Source organism: Agelaius tricolor, unplaced genomic scaffold (genome assembly GCF_023055355.1).
Source record: "Agelaius tricolor isolate 1412-34295 unplaced genomic scaffold, bAgeTri1.0.p SCAF_8, whole genome shotgun sequence".
Taxonomy (NCBI): domain Eukaryota; kingdom Metazoa; phylum Chordata; class Aves; order Passeriformes; family Icteridae; genus Agelaius; species Agelaius tricolor.
The window spans coordinates 40835117-40852996 of record NW_027269268.1 but is presented as its reverse complement, the minus strand read 5'-3'; the positions used below and the strand labels follow the sequence as shown (position 1 = coordinate 40852996).

The window sequence follows — 17880 nt, the reverse complement described above, 5'->3', positions numbered from 1 at the left end:
AGGCTCCCTCCAGTGTCACCTCACCTGACTGGCAACCAGGGAAGCTGCCTCCCCACAAGAACAGTGCTCACTGGCAGGCACCCAAACTGCCCCCACAACCTGGCCACTCATGGCAAAGGCAGTGACTGTCCCAAAGCAGGAGCCACACAGCTCCCAGCTGCATCAGCCATCCTCCTGTAATGCACTTGGCACCTCTGGTCTTACCTACCCCAGCAGTAATTCCTGGTCAACACACTTGTGGCAGACACAGCCACTGTCAACTCTGGAACTTCACTGGCCATGAAGATCCTTTGTTTTGATTTGAAACTAAGGTGTTCCTTTGATTTATCTTCTCTTTTCCCAATCCTGCAGAAATCTCCCAGCCCAGTGCAAACCTTTTGTACAGTGTATCTTAACAAAACAAATCCTGATAATGCCCCCAAACTCAAGATGTAATTCTTGCATTATGAACCTGGAAAAGAGTGGTAAATATTCAAGTAGTTTCCATTCTCTTTTGCATGAGGAATGTCTTTGTGATGTGTTTTTCTAAGGAAGACTACAAGTAAAATGTCTCCTCTATATCCCTCCTACTGTTTGGGCCCTCATGTCCTAATTGTGTGTGTTAGGTTCACCATTAATTAGATCCCAGAGATATATGGGAGTGAAAGACATATAATATTTTGCACTATCTCATTATAATCTTGAATGGCTTGAGAAATTAGGCTACATTATCCCAGATATTTATATTTTACATATAGTATAACAAAAAACCATACTGTAACTCTGTATGCCCTTATAAAGTAAATCCATGAGATTAGGGAAAATGCTGCATCTTCCTCACCCTGAACTCATCTTCATATTTGACTAAACAAGGCTCCATTTAGGAACAAGGTGGAAGTAAATATCGTCTAGACAGAAATTTGTATTATGATGTACATCAATCATGATATTAGCAATTTTTACCTGATGATACAACAGATGTCAATAGTAATAATTATCATTCACAGACATAAAGAACAAGCAAACACATTTTCTAAAAGGTCTAATGCACAACATGAAAAAGACTATTAAAAAAAATAAATCACTGAGGATATGTAGTTTAGTGCTTTAGTTGGCTATTTCTAAAGCTGCTTTTGAAGCAGAACATTTTCAAGCACCTGCATCATTTACCTGCAGCAGCTCTATAGATGTGAGGGTGAGTTAGTGCTGCTAATGGCAAAAACAACAACCCAGTTTAGAAACAGCCACCCCCACCACTCTCCATTGCTACCCAGGAGCTGCAAAGGTGGAATGGCAGATTACAATTGAATCAGTTTGTCAGGAGGACTAACCAAAGCAGAAAGAAGCCCCACAAAAAACACTTAAGAGGAAACTTTAAATTAATACATGGGTTTACACACTGTGATTCCCTTATAAGCGTAAAGAAACGGGTAAAGATTTCTTCCAATGCTATTTCCTAGGAAATGAAAACAAAAGATTGTTTTGAAAGAAACAAATTCCTAATCCAAAAACCAAGCAAAACTACCACTTTAGAAGAAAAACTGTTGAAGATACCCTATTTCTCTTTTAGATTTAATCTACTTTTGAAAAGAGACTTAAGGTGGAATAAACTCCTCAAATTTAATTAATTGAAATTAATTGAATTGAGGCTTTTTGCAGCATTTTATGAGCTTGTGAGAAGACTGTAATGCAGCCTGAGGTGGACTGCTGGAAAATGCTGAATACTCTCTGCTTGCACCAAGAATTTAGAAGCTGCTTTGACTGTAAGAAAAGAATCCTTTCTTGGGATTGCTGGACATGGCAAAAGCTCTCTCAGGTTAAGTCTTCACTGGGATCAGAAATCAGATTCATGTCCATCCCCAAAGATAGACACTGATTATTTACACATGATTCTCTGTCTAGGCAGAGCGCTTTCTTCTGGAAAAGACCAGAAAGAAGCAAATATACAATGTCTCCCAAACACATACACCTGTTTCTATAGTAAGAAAAGCAGTCAAGATATCGATATTAAATCCTTGGGCAGCACATAGTATTTTGTAAAATTATTTTGATAGTGCTTAGATAGATTATTTTGATTTACAGGCCACTTTCACAACAGCCACAAGTCACCTTGTCAAAGGCCATCTGGTTAAACCCTAAAGGACAGGTAATCCCTAGAAATTCATCACCAACTCACTTCCCAGGTCTTCAAGTGTGTTTTCATTCACCTACAGGTGAATCACTAAATTTAAATACTTGTTATCAACATCTCCTGATGCTCTCTCTCTTGGAAATAGTCTCATTCTCTTCCTTTGAGATCCAGAGCATTTGTTGATTTCTAAAGCAGAGAACAGCCTTTTGGAGTAAATGCCTAGGACTTGCACAGGATTAAATACATTCTTCCCATTCGTAGATAATGGACATAGCTAAAAATGATCCAAATAGCACTAAAATGGTGAGGCTGGAAAAGTGAAGCTTTGCTGAGCAAACCAATGTGGGTAGGGAATCTGAAAATCCATGCCATTCCTAGGGACAGTGACAGGTTTCCCAGGAGGTTCTGTTTCTATATATGGACATAAGAAAAAATTTAGCACCTTCCTATGTTTTTACATAGGGACATTGTATTTTATAACAATGAAAAAAAAGACAACCCAGAAGAATTTACAGTCTGAGATTGCTAAAAGCATCTTTTGCCTTCCTTGAAACTCAATTAGGAAGGAACACATTGCCCTATAAATTAACCAGGAAGGTTACGATCTGTCTCCTGGGAAGCACCAATCCAAAACTCATTTCTAGCTGTGCATGTTTCACATGCAGAATTAGGATCCTCATCAAGCACAATAAGCCATCTCTTCAAGAAATTCCTACCAAAATAAATTGATGATATCAAGGAGCTGGAGGTAATAATTCTCCCCTTTCCACTTCTCCTTTGTGACCTTCTGCAGTAACCTGACCGAGACACCACAGACATGAAACCATGAACTGCATCTTAAGCATGTGATACATAGAGAAACATTTGTTCTTTACTGATAATTATCAACACTTAAATGTGTTGCTGCAGAAGTCACTTTTCTTACAACAATTACATTAATCATATTACATGCTTTTTCCAAAGCAGGCATTTTTGCAGCACTTCAATCTTTGCAGAAGCTGACTCTCTAGGGGAGAACTACTAAAGCCTCCCACAAGGTGGCACGGTTCCCTTTGCTGAAATACAGCATTAAATGTGTCCTAGAGACAATTGTTTTTTTCACAAATGTACTGGCCAATGTCATAATTAGGTTTAAATAGGTTTAAGATCTCTAACACACCTCTAACAAAGTTCATTTTAACAAATTCTTCCAATAGATCGTTTAATGAGCAAAAAAAAAAACCCTTTCCTCTCCTTTCTTATGATAAAATGAAGCAAAAGTATTTCTCTATTGTGGGCTTGCTGCACCACAAAAGCAAGCTTCAATCAAAGATAGTTAAGGCAGATAATATGGCAGGGGAGAGCCTAAAAGGCTAAAAATATCTGATTTTTTCAAGTCATCTGTTTCAAATCCTATCAGACTTCTTTCAGTCTCTACATATTTGGGGTAAAATGGACTAGCAGAGAATCCACCTACCCCATCCCCACCTTCCCATCCATGTGAGAAATAAAGGTCTCAGAGCATTTTCCACAGGTGAAGATTGTCCCTGCTGTTTCTGGGCCACTCCTGTGAGATATGGCCATAGGTTCCCTATCTGTGGGACAGAGGCAGATGCACTGAACAGCTCTGCCCTCAGCCTCTCCTGCTGCAAATCAGTGCCAGCACTGCTGAGCTTCACCTGCAGGAACACACAGTACCTGCTCTGGTCACTGCTGCCCCTGCACAGCATCTGCATTGGGCAGAAATCAGGCAAGGTGCTTGGAACCAAGTGATTTTTAAAAAGGCAAAAGCATGTCTAGTTTCTCCTCTATTTCTTGTCTTGCTCCTCTCAGTCACTTCTGTGACTGTTCCAGTGCTCAGTTTTGATTACCCATATAAGCATTATCAGCATAGTTTTACCTGAACTGGTAAAACAAAACCAGTTGTGATAGACAAAAGAGGACAAGCTTTTGGCACTGTCCCATTTCACAGACACCAGAGAGGTACCTGATCCAAAAATACTGAAGTTTCAACAGCAAGTGAGAGAGGGAAGGGAGGTGATGGCACAAGTTATTTGTCCACAAAACCACTGCCATGGTCCTCCATGCAGGAACAGCTCAAAAAATACTCAGTGCAAATCACCTGGTAAAATCATAGACATACCAAAATACTGTCTCCCTTTAAAGCTTTCCATACCATAAGGCTCATCATGAAAGGAGAAACTCTATTGTTCTCAGGACTGGAACCTAAAGCTTCTCACTCCTTCAGCTCCATTTACTGTGCTCAGAATTCAGCACTTGCTTTTAAACTACCAATGAGCCAAGCAAAGTACAACTATTTACATCTCAATTAAATATCACAAGCCAAATAATCAAGATGACAAGGAAAATTAGGTGCCATGATCAGTCTGTTTTCTCTCTTAAAATGTATCATTAAGGCTATTAAAATTATCAACTCTGTATCATACATATTTGTTCCTGCAAATAAGTAGCTTCAAATCCTGTCAGTTGCTGCAGCTGTATGGCACAGCCAAAATACTTATTTAAATTACTTGTATTTTCAATTATAGAGATTTATATACACCCTTAATAATGGATGCAAGCAAAAGGCAAAACCATCAACAAGGCAAATCTGGAGATAGACATGCAAGCATATAAAACTTTCTGCTGCTTCTTTCTCCTCAAAACCCTTAGATTCCAACAGTAAAAGCTTTGATTTAGTTATGGTGCTTTGTCACATAATGGCCTAATTTTTCTCTATGAAGTGCATTCTCAAAGTAGCATTCTCTCTTCCAAAAAATGAAGTTTCTTGTTCTAAAAGGTAACTTCCTTGTTAGTAGCTGTAAGTTGAAGCAGACACACAAAAAGGGAAGAATACCTTAAAAAGGGACAAACTTGAAAAAGAAGAGCAAATTCTGTCACTGAATGCCCCTGGAAGCTATCTAGAGATAATAAAAACCAGAGCCCTCTCTCAGACACTCACTTAGTTGTGCAAAAGGACAGTTATTACAGTTGGACAGTGGAATCTTGAGCTCTAAAATCCAATTTCCCAGCTTACATGATTTCAAAATAAGTCACACTTGCCTGACCCAACCGAAGGAAGCTTTAGATCTGCAAACTCCCTTGATGGAATTAGTCTTGCATGGTCAATCCACATTGTGCCAAGAGGAGGGGTACACTTAATTTCAAAACTTAGGGGACATTCTGCACGTTGGAAGTTTATGCTTACAACTGCTAGATTTTTAATTGTTATACCATTATGGATCTTCATACAGACCTTGGCTTCCGGATCACTGTTGATGCTACAGGAATCATCATCATCAGATTGTGGACCATTTCTGTGGCATAAAAAAACCAAAACAAAACAATATCAGTCTTAAAATCATACGAAAATTACAGCACAACACAAAACAGAGTTGGTCATTCCACTGAGACCTCTGAAGTCATTGTACCTGAGCTTCAAAGAGGCATAGCGTAACGTTGCTCCTTCAAACTCCTTCAAACTTGGGTCTGGGTTCACAGTGGCTGCATGCAGGTCCTAGAGATAGAGGCAATGCTATTAGTATAGTTTTAATAGTATTAAGTACACCATCATGTTATTTCTTATCTCAAAGGGAAATTAAATCCTCCCTGCGAAGAAGCGATAGTATTTCTGGCTGAAGTTGAAAAGAGGCATGCATATATAGATATATATATATATATATATATTTCTCAAGCTGCATTTCATTCAGTGCAGGCATCTTATTTGTTACATCATGGCAGTTGCCCTGCTAGTTTAGACTGAATCCATTCCAAGTGGAAAGATAGAAAAGGCAGCATGTTTGTGAGCTAGACATCCCTAGCAATACCCCCATTCACTTTGGCCTAGGTTATGAATGACATTCATGGAAAAATAAAAGGGGAAAACAGCCACTGCCATGCAAAAAAACAAGGGTAATAGTAGTAAAGGTTCTAAAATCTGACAATATACTTGCCTTCCAAATGTCACTATTAATCTTTCCCCCATTCAGTACAGCAAAATCACTCCATGGCTGTTTCTAGACACATAATTATTCACACAGGAAGAAGCACATTGATAAAAAAAAAAAAAAAAGAAAAAGAAAAAAAAGAAAAAGAAAAAAAACACAAGACACTGTTGTTAGCATTGATATTTACAGGATGGGTTAGGGAACAGATCACCTCAAACTTCAACTACTTCACTATAGCATGGCATTTGGAGGGAAGGGGAGAGAACACATGCCTCTAACAGTTACTTACCAAAACAAATGATTGAAACAAGGAAAGTTAATATAAATTAGGAACAGACAATGAAATTACTCTTTAACTATGATCTTAAAAGCAAGCAAAATGAATCTGAATATGAATGTTGGCCACAGCTGCTACAGCCTTTGATCAACAGCAATTAAGGGGAAACATTAGGATTTCCATTTGATTGGTACTTTCATTAAAAGACCCTAATGGTACTGGAACTAGAAGTACTGAAACACAAAAAAATTATATACAAAGGTAAGATACACACAAGGTAAAAATCAAATATTTCGAGAGAGAAAGCACAAGAAAAGGGCAAGAAGGGAAGAAGGATTAGTAAGGAATGCAGAGATTTCTTGCTGAAAAAGTAGTTTTGAAAAGTCTACCAGATTTTTAAAAAACAACCCCAAACCAAACAAAGCACGCACTCTCTCCTTTTCCATTCAAGTTTCTCTAAGATTTTCAGAGGTGTTCAGTGGTACAATCAAGTAGCAGTCTGGCACTAAACAATCTGAGTGAGGTTCAGGCTTTTCTGTAAAGCCTGAGAAGAACAGCTGATGCTGGAGTGCCTCTCTCCTCTGTCTCACTGGGAGAGAATTCCCACAGTCCTCAATAAAAGCCAGGAGATTTGATTGCTGGAAGACCCAGAGCCCCTTCTCTATAGCTTCACCAAAATCAAGAAATCCTGAAATTAAATCCCCTTCTAAGATGAGCTCTGCTGGGCTGTCCAGCTCAGCCCCAAGGTGAAGTGGTACCCACTAATATGGCCCAAAGTATTCACCTGCAGGGTGGACTTCTCACCACAGAAGCATTCTCAGTATATCCCCACTGGAGGAATTATTTTGTGAGAAACAACTCCCAGGAATAATCCTTTCCTAATGTGCCTTTGAATTAATTGAGTTTTTACCTTTTCATCCCAAGCCCCCTCTCTTTAATTACCAGCTGCTGGTGGTTATGTTACCTACAGAAGAACCTCTAGAGGTGTTCAAGACCTGCGATGAGTTAGGCTATAAGAAGACACAACTACTATCACCAAATTCTCCTATGATCTCAAAGAAGCTCTTATTGAAACTTAAACACAACAGCTTTTTCTCTGCACAGGAAATGGGAAAGAGGCAGCAAAATTTCTAAAATTTGGAAAAGAATGTTACAGAAGACAAGGATTCAAAAAGGAAGTAATTTGACAACGCACAAGAGAAAAGAGAGATCTAAAATGAAGTCAAATTTCAGCAGCTGTGCAAAACCAAAATACATTCTCATGCTTTTGAGGGGGAGGAAGGGAAGGAATGTTACAGGTTATTCATATTTAGCATTTATTAGCATTTTTGTTAAATCAGCAGGATTTCTGCATAATGCTTAACCCATAATTGCTTTGGATTGAAATTTACTGATTATCTTGTGAAAGAAAAATTGCCTTGCACTTCATGTAAAAGTAAGACATTTTCACATTATTTTCCTTCTTAAAACATTTTTCCATTTCTATGCACAACAGCATCATTCCTCCCTGCCGTTTCTTTAAAATTCTCTGTTCAACAGTAATAACTGTTTTTCTTTATGCTAAATATCCAAAGTAAGCTACAACATAAAAATGGCTGAATTGATCTGCTCTTTGTTGACTGCCCTCAGCTGTGAGCCACATTCTACCAAATGAAGCAAAGCTTCTGTATATTACATTATTTAAGAGACAGTGACACAAAATAAAATTAAGGAAAAAAAGGAGGAAACAAGACAAAGGGTAAAAAGGTGTTACTCGGGGGGGTGGGGAAAATGGTGTTTCTAAATGTTTGTTTGACAAACTCATAACCTGAAAGAGCCCAAATAAACTCATTTCAAGACTGGCACGCGATGCTTTACAGACAAATGTAACTTAGATAAGGTATTTTAATGGACTCACAGAAGCCAATTGGTTCAGATATCAAATACCTCCCATGCCAGTCCTCAGTCCTAGATTATACTTTTTTATCTGCCTAAAACCTTTTCAGAATGAAGCAATACAAATGCAGCATGGGGGAATGAGCTAAACACATTCCCTTGAAGCACAGGCTTCCAGCAGCAATGAGGCAAGCAGCAGCACACAGCTCACACATGGGTCCAGCTGGGAGGTGGAAGCTCTCCACCACAAGTGATTCTGTCAGTGGTAGTTCTGGGAGAGAGGCATTTGGGAGCCCCCAGCCTAGACTGAATTCCCAATCTTCTGTGAAATGTCAGATTGACCTTATCACAGACACCTGCATTGTTCCTTCCCAGGGAGGGAAAGGAGGACCACTTGGGTATGCAGCAGTGCAGGGAGCAGGAATTGAAACAAATATTGCCTGCCAGTGACTTGGAGATGACACAGTGCTGGCATGTACCAACTGCAGAGAGACTAAAACCCAAAAATTCATGATAGCTGACACTGTCAAATTATTTCATTACTCCTATCTCAAACACACACTATGACTTATTTCTCTCTTATTGCTCTGCACTGGGGTTCTGTTCAGAACCAGCTGAATCACAAAGGATTCTTCCTCTACTTCCTTTTAGTAAAGCTTGGCATCTGTGGTTTCAAGAAATGCAGGACTTCTTCTAGTAGTTCCCACTATAACTCCAGCCATGCCTGAAGCCTCTGTAGCTGTTTCAGTATTTGGAAGTGGACAAAATCCTGGGCCAAATTCATGCTCTTGTTTTGAGTTCCCATACTCCAAGACTGCTGGTACTGGATTGGAATGCTATCTTAATGATCACTGAGTCAAAAAGCCAGTACTGCTTCAACAACCCTAAGATGCTGATCAATGAATGCAGAAACTGACAAAAAGCAAACGCATTTGCCTATATCTACAAATAAAATAACTACATGATATCACACTAATACGAATTTTGGGGATGTGCTTATTTCTGTATCACCTTTTACAGCACAGTACATGATCTTGTTGCTGCCATAGAACTGTCTATGCATAAGTCTTTGCTGGAACAAATTCCTCACTCAATTAGAACTGCCATATCAAAACTTAGGTGAGCCTACTACATGTGTATGTCTTACTTAATACATCTATACTGTATTAAAATCTATGTTATTATAATTCACACATTTTATACACTGGTGATGCTGGTGAGAATTAATGATTATTATTCATAATCACAAACTGTATTTCATTTAAAGCAAACAATCATGAAAGGTTAAAAATACATGTAATACATTACCAGTAGGTCTGAAATTTTAATTGTAAAGACACTTTTAACAGAAGTAGAAAACTACTTCAAATGAAAATACTTTTTTTTCTCCTCTGCAGTTTACCAACCATACTGATTTCTGGGTTTTTGTGAAAATCATCTATAATTTACTAATTAAGGTCCCATTTTCTACTTTCTAGAGTTAGAAAAATAATAACAGTAAAGTTATATTCTTCACATGTACATGACAGGAATTTATACTAGAAGCTTGTGCAGCCCTTTGCATTCAGCATTTCTGAGGTTTTTTCCTTGTTTTCTACCAGAATTGTAACAGTCACAGTTCTTTCTCCATGAATCCTCTCAGAAATTATTTCCAGCATGCCTGGTGCACAATAATGAAATGTGTTCAAGTCTGCAGACCTTATGAGTAGCATTTATGAACATGTGAGAACAACCTTTCTAAAATAATGAACAAGACTGTATGTATTTAAGGCTATACAAGATAAAAGTTTTAGGGTCAAGATGGTAATGCATACTTGAATGTCCTTAATTCCTCTTAACGTCCATGCAACTTAGTTTGATGGATATATGAACAAAATAAAAAAAAATGTTCTCTCTAAAAGAATTAAAAACCAAAAAACCAAACCCCTAGGGATTGCCTGATCCAAAACTCAGAGCCAGTACAAAGACTTCCCTTGACAGAGCTGAGGACATTTTTCTGAAAATTCCATATAAAAATAATTTAAAACTAACATTATCTTACATTAGCATTTAATTCCATAGAAGTCTTCCCAGCATACTCAAAGAAAGTGATTGTGTTTTTTGAAGCATACTCTTCTTTATGAGAATTAATTTTATTTTTCTACTTACATGACACCAAACAAACCCTTGGATTGTGCCTGAAAGCATTATTTTTCAAGACAGTACCAGATACTGCTCTTTCAGCACATGTGGAGGGCAGAGTGTATCTCTCTGTTTCTAGTTAAAGCCTGATAGATATTTGGTACTGGCAGGATGTACAGAGACTTACACCTGAGAACACTTCATGTTTATTCAATAGAAACTACCCTGCAAAGGAACTAGTGTCTCAAATGAAGACTGATATGTCTTTTGTGATACTCCTGCCAAAAGAGCCAAAAAGAAGATGCAAACAAAGGGTCCAGCCAAAAGTCTTCTGTCATTTGCAAAAATTGTATGTATCCTGTATCCCTACAATGCAGCAATGCTTCAGAACTGCCAAAGTTTCACACTCATCAGGCACTGCCTGTCCAGTTTATCAGAGACATGTCTGATTTCATCCTACACATCTAAAATTTAGGGTGTTTTATCAGGCACCACCATTATAAAATGAATATAGAGAATAGATACTTATGAGGTATTATCAACAAGTAGCTACACTTTGAGACATTATCAGGCCAGCTTAGCTATCAGCTAAGGCTGCAAGTTCAAAAGGTTATTTCAATTTTCCTTACAGTATGTAGCCCACAAGAAGACACAGCAGGTTACCTCAGTTTCTGGAGTAGGAGATGGAGTAATGGAACCAAGCGATCCTTTCCGTGAGCCCTGGAGATCTGTTGGGATGGACACTGGACGCTGCCATTGAGTTGTTCCTGTTGGTATGTGCCAGTAGTAGATCCCAGCAATGTCATTTATTTTTTTCCAACCAGGTGGTAAGTCTGGGTCTGTCTGAAATGAATGATCACTCCATATATCTGCTGAGAACAGGAAAAGAAAAAAAATCACACAAAGACACAAACATGGGTCTGCATACCTGGTAGTGCTGTTTTACAGTTCCTGGGCAAATGAATACCAGAAAAACATATCAAATTATGGAGACTCAATGTAACATGATAGATTAATAACCTCTTGTTATACTGCTGCTTTTAATCTCTTTTTGGAATTAAAAGTTCCTTTTTAGTCTATCCTTCAAGCCTTTTACTAGATATTTTATTATGGCTGCTTTTTTCCTGAGTGTCTCTCATTTCTGCTATCCAAATTTATGTATATACACACAGACACACAAATGTCATGATAACTTGAAATAACTCTTACACTCCAAGGTACAAACCAGACTCTTTCTCCCCCATAGCCACTTTAAAAGTTCTTAAATTACTAATTTACCATTTGAGGACTAATCTGAGCAAGTTCTGCAGAAGAAATGCTAGATGATACCATTACACTCAAATGTAATAAAAAACCTCACCTACGACCCAAACCCGAAATCAGCAACATTACCATAATCAGTTCCAGAAGTTCACAAGAATTCTAAACATTCGCTTTTAAATGTCTCCTGTTGTGGTCTCTATGGCATTCAGCATGTAATTCCTGACTCTAAGGTCTTACATGTTTTAAAGCCTCTTCATCTTCAGCCTTGCCTGCTTTTGTTTCCCAACTGAATAAATTGACTGCGCTCTTCTCAACCACATAAATGGCAAATAAACGCAAAACACTTTCCACAATTTGGGCCACATCATGCAAGAAGTAATGTGATCAAATATCTAAACATCACAATGAGGCATGTGTGCAACATCTGCAAGTCCAGTTTAAGTTTAAAGTTTAGGCACAGCTTCTGTCCTTGCTATGCATATCTATGGATGTATACACAGCTACTCAAACATACAGGCAGCAAAGTGTTAAGCTATGGTTGCATTAAACTGCTAATTTCAAACTAATCAACCAAAGACCCAGAGGAACCAACATACTGTTATTTATTGTGCAATGACATGCAGCACCAGAAAGACCTAAAAAGGAATTACTTTAAAGTAAAAGCAGACAAAACTCACAGCAGAAATAAAATTTTTAACCCAGTGACTGAAACAAAGAATATGTCTGCAACAATTAGTTGCAAGACAATAAATTACCTCATATGTGAACACACAGTTGGAAGGAAATAACGTAAAATATCTGGGATAAGAAAATAGCACTTAGCTGAATAATACTAATTTATTTTGAAAATGTATCCATTAGCAAAAATAAATACTAAATAATAAATACTAAATACTAAAACAAAAATAATGTTTTCATATGTTGAAAAATAAAACAGGAATTAGAGTAATTTTCAATTAACATAGCTCAGGACTTCCATAGAGCCACATTTCCCACACCAAATGACTGATTTATGTCTGTGTGCAGGTGCTCCTCAGGCAAAGGGACTGGCCTCAGACCATCTGATGAACATGGCTGAACAGAACAGCACCAGAGGGCATGTGTTCATTCTGAAATACCAGCCTCATCTTTGCTATGCAAACCTGCTTGAAAAAAACCCAAACCAAACCTATGTGTGTCTGAGCCCATGCTGCAGAATGGCAGACTGCTGGGATAACCTTTCCACAGGCTGAGGTTTCTACCAGCATGACCTGGAGAGCCTCCCTAGTGCACTGCCTGTTCTAACAGATGGAAGCACTCAGTGTGCAGGGCAAAGGTAATGCAGTGTCACTAGAGATACCAGCACAAAGAAAGACAATAAAGTAAGCATCAACATGCAAGATCTAACAAGACAGACAAATGTGCTTGAGGCATCAGAGGCCTGCTACAGGATATCAGGACCTCAGTGGCTTTACTCTGCTTGAATGTGGAATTACAGGTAGCAAAATAATTTCCATCTGAATTTGAAAGACCCCATTTAATGGCATGACATTTTAAAACATGTGATTTTCATTGCACAGCAGCTGGGTGTCATCTCCACTTCCAAGAGAACTTGGTGGTGACGATAAGCAAGGTGTGGGGACAGAGTTGGTGCCTCTCTACTTAGGTCCTTGTGCATGAGGGAACTTGGTTTACTGAAGGCCAAGCAAACTTCCTCCCTGAAGAAAATACTCTTAAGTAAGGCAACATGTCTAACAAAATAAATTTTGTATTGAACTAGGAGTTGTACTTAGAAAAACACGCCTGTATTTTGCACATGCATCTCTTCTTCAGGTGAAAACAAATCCCACCAATCAGCATGGCTAGGGCACTAATTTATGGACAAAAAGAGGACTCTTGAGTAAGAGGAACTGCAGCCCCAAAGGGATTGAGTTTGGCAGCATACATGACTTCAAAAGAGAGACTGTAAAAATGCTGTACAGAGTTACCAGAGTGCTGCAAGTTCTGTTCCTGGGAGGTGCAGAACAGTAATAGCTCCTATGCCACAGGACAATTTTAACTGTTATTTCACATGCTAAAACCACATTTTTTGAAAATTGGGAGACAGCAGCAAAGTAGAGTCATACTATGACAGAAAATATATTCAGTGAAATCTGAGAGGTATCATTGCATCATTCAAAGGACACATGCTTTGCTTTTCCAGGGATTTGTTTCAACAGAAGGATCTCACTTTGTCTCCTTGGAAGCAATGCAGCAGATGTGAGTGCACAGCCTCTGGCTAATGCAAATGCAGCTCTGCTGGAGTTGGTGGAAGCACGAGCCTTTCAGTCAGTCTTTCTAGCTTAAAGAGGGCTTATTTCACTGCATGAGATCAGAATGCCCAAGTGAGACTGCTTGTCTGCAAGGCTCAACAATACTGGCAAACACTTGATCTACACTATCTAAATAGCTTAAGTAATAAAATACCCACACAGTACAGAGATGAAGATGAGATATCTCTTTTTTGTTTTGTATTTCTAGCTTAGCTGCCTCAATTCTTATGATGATTTTGAAACAATTTTTCTTCTGTTAAGATCCTCTGAAGAAAAGGGACACCATCCCAACACCAGATTTGATTGAGACTGATTGCCAGTTTTTAATTCCACAGTAAAAAAATTAACTGAAAAGGAGTGTTCATTGTCCAGGCTGGAAGCATGTTGGTATAAATAGGAACACTTTCAGTGTTTTCCAAATGGAAAAAAAATAATCTGGTCAATAATAAACCTGTAAAGTCACTTCTGAATCTCTGGCCCTCCCACTGCTCACCTTCCAGCAGTGGATGCGCAATATAAATGAAGAATTCAAACTGAAAAGCACTTTGTTTGTAAAATGAGATCTAATAAGCATCAAAGCTTTCTATGTCAAAAATTGCATAGAATGGGCCAGCAACAGCATCCAACATGTTGTCCTAGTGTTTGGCCACCAGTGGGAAATCACTAGCTTCATATCTGATGTCTGTCCGCACAGCTGGGCTGAAGCATGACCAAGAGCTGGCCCACCATACCACATGTGTATTACAGATCCTGTCCCTCTAGGCAAACAAGGGGAAGCACAAAAAGGAACTGGGAAGACAGGAGGATAAAAAGGTTTTAATAAAAGGAAAGAGGTGGGAGAAAGTATTGTGGGTTTTTTCTGAAGTACCAAAATCTTGAAATGAAAATGTTTTACTTCAGTGTTCTGCATCTAAATAAAACCAAAACTAAAGGAAAAGAAGGCCACAGAAACTCAGTCTTTTTGAAGAGATGCCAATGACTTCAGCAGATCCAGGATTTCATCCTAAGGGAAGCATATTCCCCCCACCCCATACACACAGAGATGATCAAGTCAGGCACTGAAGGGAGAAGGAGACTTTGTATTAATGACAGAGGGCAAGTGAAATTCAAGGAGCACTCTCCATTCAATTGCACAATAGAAAGAACATAGGTCATGTACATTTTTATCCCATCTATTTCCTGCAGTGGGTTCAATGTGCAAGTTTAAATTGTTTGGTTTTAATGAACAGAAGTCTCCAAAGATAACTTCTCACTTTTTATGCACTACAGCAAAATCAACAGCTTCACCTACTTAGATGATTCACACCAATGATGGCCAGCAGGCAGCCTCACCTAAGCACCACTGCAAGAAGCATGAATGCTATCTCAGCAACAAATGCAGCACAAATACAAGTCAACAGGTCAAATAACCATGAATCAGACATGTCTGCCTAATTTGGGGAACGTTTCTCAATGAGGAGTGATAACCAGCCAGAAGCTGGTCATTTGTCACCATCTCTGCTCACAGCATGTAACTGGTTGTCATGGCAACCCTGTCATCCTCCTTGCCGAATTGTTGAACCAGCCACCAGTCACATGCACTTGGGGAGAGGAAGATTCTCTAACACTTTCCAGGAAAACATGCTGAAACGTGGGATTTACAGGCATACATGTAACCAAACTCTATCTGTGCCAAAATGATTTGCTGTTTTGATCAATTGTAAAATCAACCACAATCAGAAAAGACTGACTTTGTAAAAATCCTAAGGAAGTTCGGGATGAAGTGCCTGTACTATTTTTCTTTTTCATGAGATGCAATCTTTGTCTGGCTGTATAAATGAGTTACTACAAGCAGAAGCATTCAAGCAGAGATGACAAATCTAAAGGAAAGGAGAGGAAAGCAGATATATCAACATTCAGGAAAAAAATCCAGAGACCACAACTAAACCCACTTGTTTCCTGTCTTGGCTTATTTTCCCTTTCAATGACCAGAGCCCAACCTGCTGATTTAAGGACCACAATACTAGCACCACTACCAAAGAAAACACAGGCAAGTGACTTCAGCAGAGGGGCTGTGAAGAACTGTTGATAACAGCCATGGATGAGGGTGATGGATGATACTAGCTGTCCTGCTTAAATGGGGGAATTCTGGGGATCTCCAAGTTGTCTGCTCAGGGGCAATAGAGTCTGAGGGGTAGAGGTGAAGCTGTGAGAAGCCAGCACCACAGCTAGTGTTTACAGGAGTTGATATGTACATCAGCAGCAGCAGGAAAAAGTATTGCAGTAAGACTGTGAGGAAAGGTCTATATGTTCCTTCCTGGAAAATGGGCAAAAAATAGGTAAACACAAGAGGACTAGCCTGTTCACCAACCAAAAACATCTATCAACAAAACAAGCAGAGTCTGGTAAAGTAAGGAAGGAAGACTTGGAGGTGACCTGAATTGCTGTGTCAAGGGAACTTTTGTGGCAACAGATGGACCAGGAAGAAGTCAGCCTCTGTCCCAGCTGGAGGAGGGTGGCTGTTTAGCCAGGTGAAGCAGTGGTGAAAACATGAAATTATAGACATGTAGGAAGGATCATGTCAGCTTCTGCAAAAGCTGATGAAGTGCTACCTGAAAAGGGCTGTACTGGAGACACATCCTATGGCTCTTCCACAAATGTTACTGCGTGACAAGAGATCAATCTCTTGATTAGGGTGCTGATGGACATTAGGAGAGCTAGGCAACTAAGATGATCTGCTGGGTCTGGATGGAATTGGTCTAATTTTTTTCTTAGCAGCCTGTAATGTACTGCACATTTTATTTGTAACCAAAACAAGTGCTGGAAACATACCAGTGGTTTAGTTAATGCTAAGCAGTGCTTGCATAGGCCCAAGATCATCTCTGTTCTCAGCCTCAAGCAGACAGGCTAGGCATTGGCCTGCTAGTGCTAGTGTTTGCATCACTTTTTATAGATGATTATTTCTTTCTTCACTTACTAAGCTTTCTTTACCATCAGTCATGACTTCTTCTCATTTTTGCTCTTCCAGCTCTCTTCCCTATCTCACTGGTGGGAGGAAACAAGACATGACAGAATTCAAAGCATATTGCCCAACCTAAGATCCAGAAAAAAATAAGCAGGTACCATCTGGGGTGGAATGAAAAAGAGTCCCAAACAAGTGAGGGCAGCATATAAATGAATGCCCTTTCCACCAACTTGGTGCTTAAATGAGAGAGTGTCTGAACAAAGTGCACCAATACCTTAGAAGATTTCTACCAACTAATTTTCAAAGCAGTCAGAATAATTTGCTACTGCTCCAGTGAGTGATCTACTGCTTATAAATACCTTTGCATATCACAGAATTACAGAATGCTTGGGGTTGGAAGAGCCTTCTGGAGATCATCTTGTCCAATCCCCCTGCTAAAGCAGGTACACCTAGAGCAGGTTACGCAGGGTTGCATCCAGGTGGGTTTAGAATATCTCCAGAGAAGCAGACTCCACAACCTCTCTGGGCAGCCTGTTCCAGTGCTCTCCCCCTCTCAGTAAAGAATACAACCAGTTTAACTGAGTTTCTAGTTCTCTATTCCTTCCACTAGATGGCAAAAGTTTTACTTAAAGAGTAGTCCAAAACACGGCAGACTGTATACCTCTAAATTGGTCTAAATCCACTGTGATCATGCATTGTGTGATTGTGACCCAAAGGGCCTCGTCACCTCAAAGGACTCTGAGCAGCAAATAGTTCATCAAGAGCTATTCAAGAGTATTTTCATTACCATTATTAGCAAATTACTAAAAATGGTATTGCAAGTCAACTTTGAGGGCTAAACCAGCCCAGCAGCAATCTGCATCTGCTTTTCTGATTTTTTTTTTTTTTTTTTGCATAGTATCTCTTCTTCCTGTGCTTTTCCCCACACAGAGCAGAACTGCAGCATATGATCTCATGTTCTGGGTTCATAACATATTTACTACTTCATCTTGTTTTAGAAGCAGGGTTTTGTTTGGTCTAAAGAGGAAGAATCAAATGACCACCCCACCCAAGGGACTGCTGGACTGACAGAG

General features: G+C 39.2%; 1 protein-coding gene across 11 annotated transcripts in view; it reads right to left on the bottom strand.

Moving 5' to 3' along the window:
* Positions 1-17880, bottom strand: part of APBB2 (amyloid beta precursor protein binding family B member 2) — a 164377-nt gene that overhangs the window by 53585 nt on the left and 92912 nt on the right. For 5 of the 11 annotated variants that reach the window (XM_071432490.1, XM_071432485.1, XM_071432489.1 and 2 more), the window contains 4 exons: positions 10973-11181; positions 6043-6105; positions 5521-5606; positions 5346-5406 (listed from right to left, as the gene is read on the bottom strand). In XM_071432490.1, coding sequence (XP_071288591.1) covers positions 5346-5406; positions 5521-5606; positions 6043-6105; positions 10973-11181 — 419 coding nt within the window. The remainder of the gene's footprint in view (positions 1-5345; positions 5407-5520; positions 5607-6042; positions 6106-10972; positions 11182-17880) is intronic. The other 6 variants (XM_071432491.1, XM_071432488.1, XM_071432493.1 and 3 more) reach the window with 3 other exon arrangements.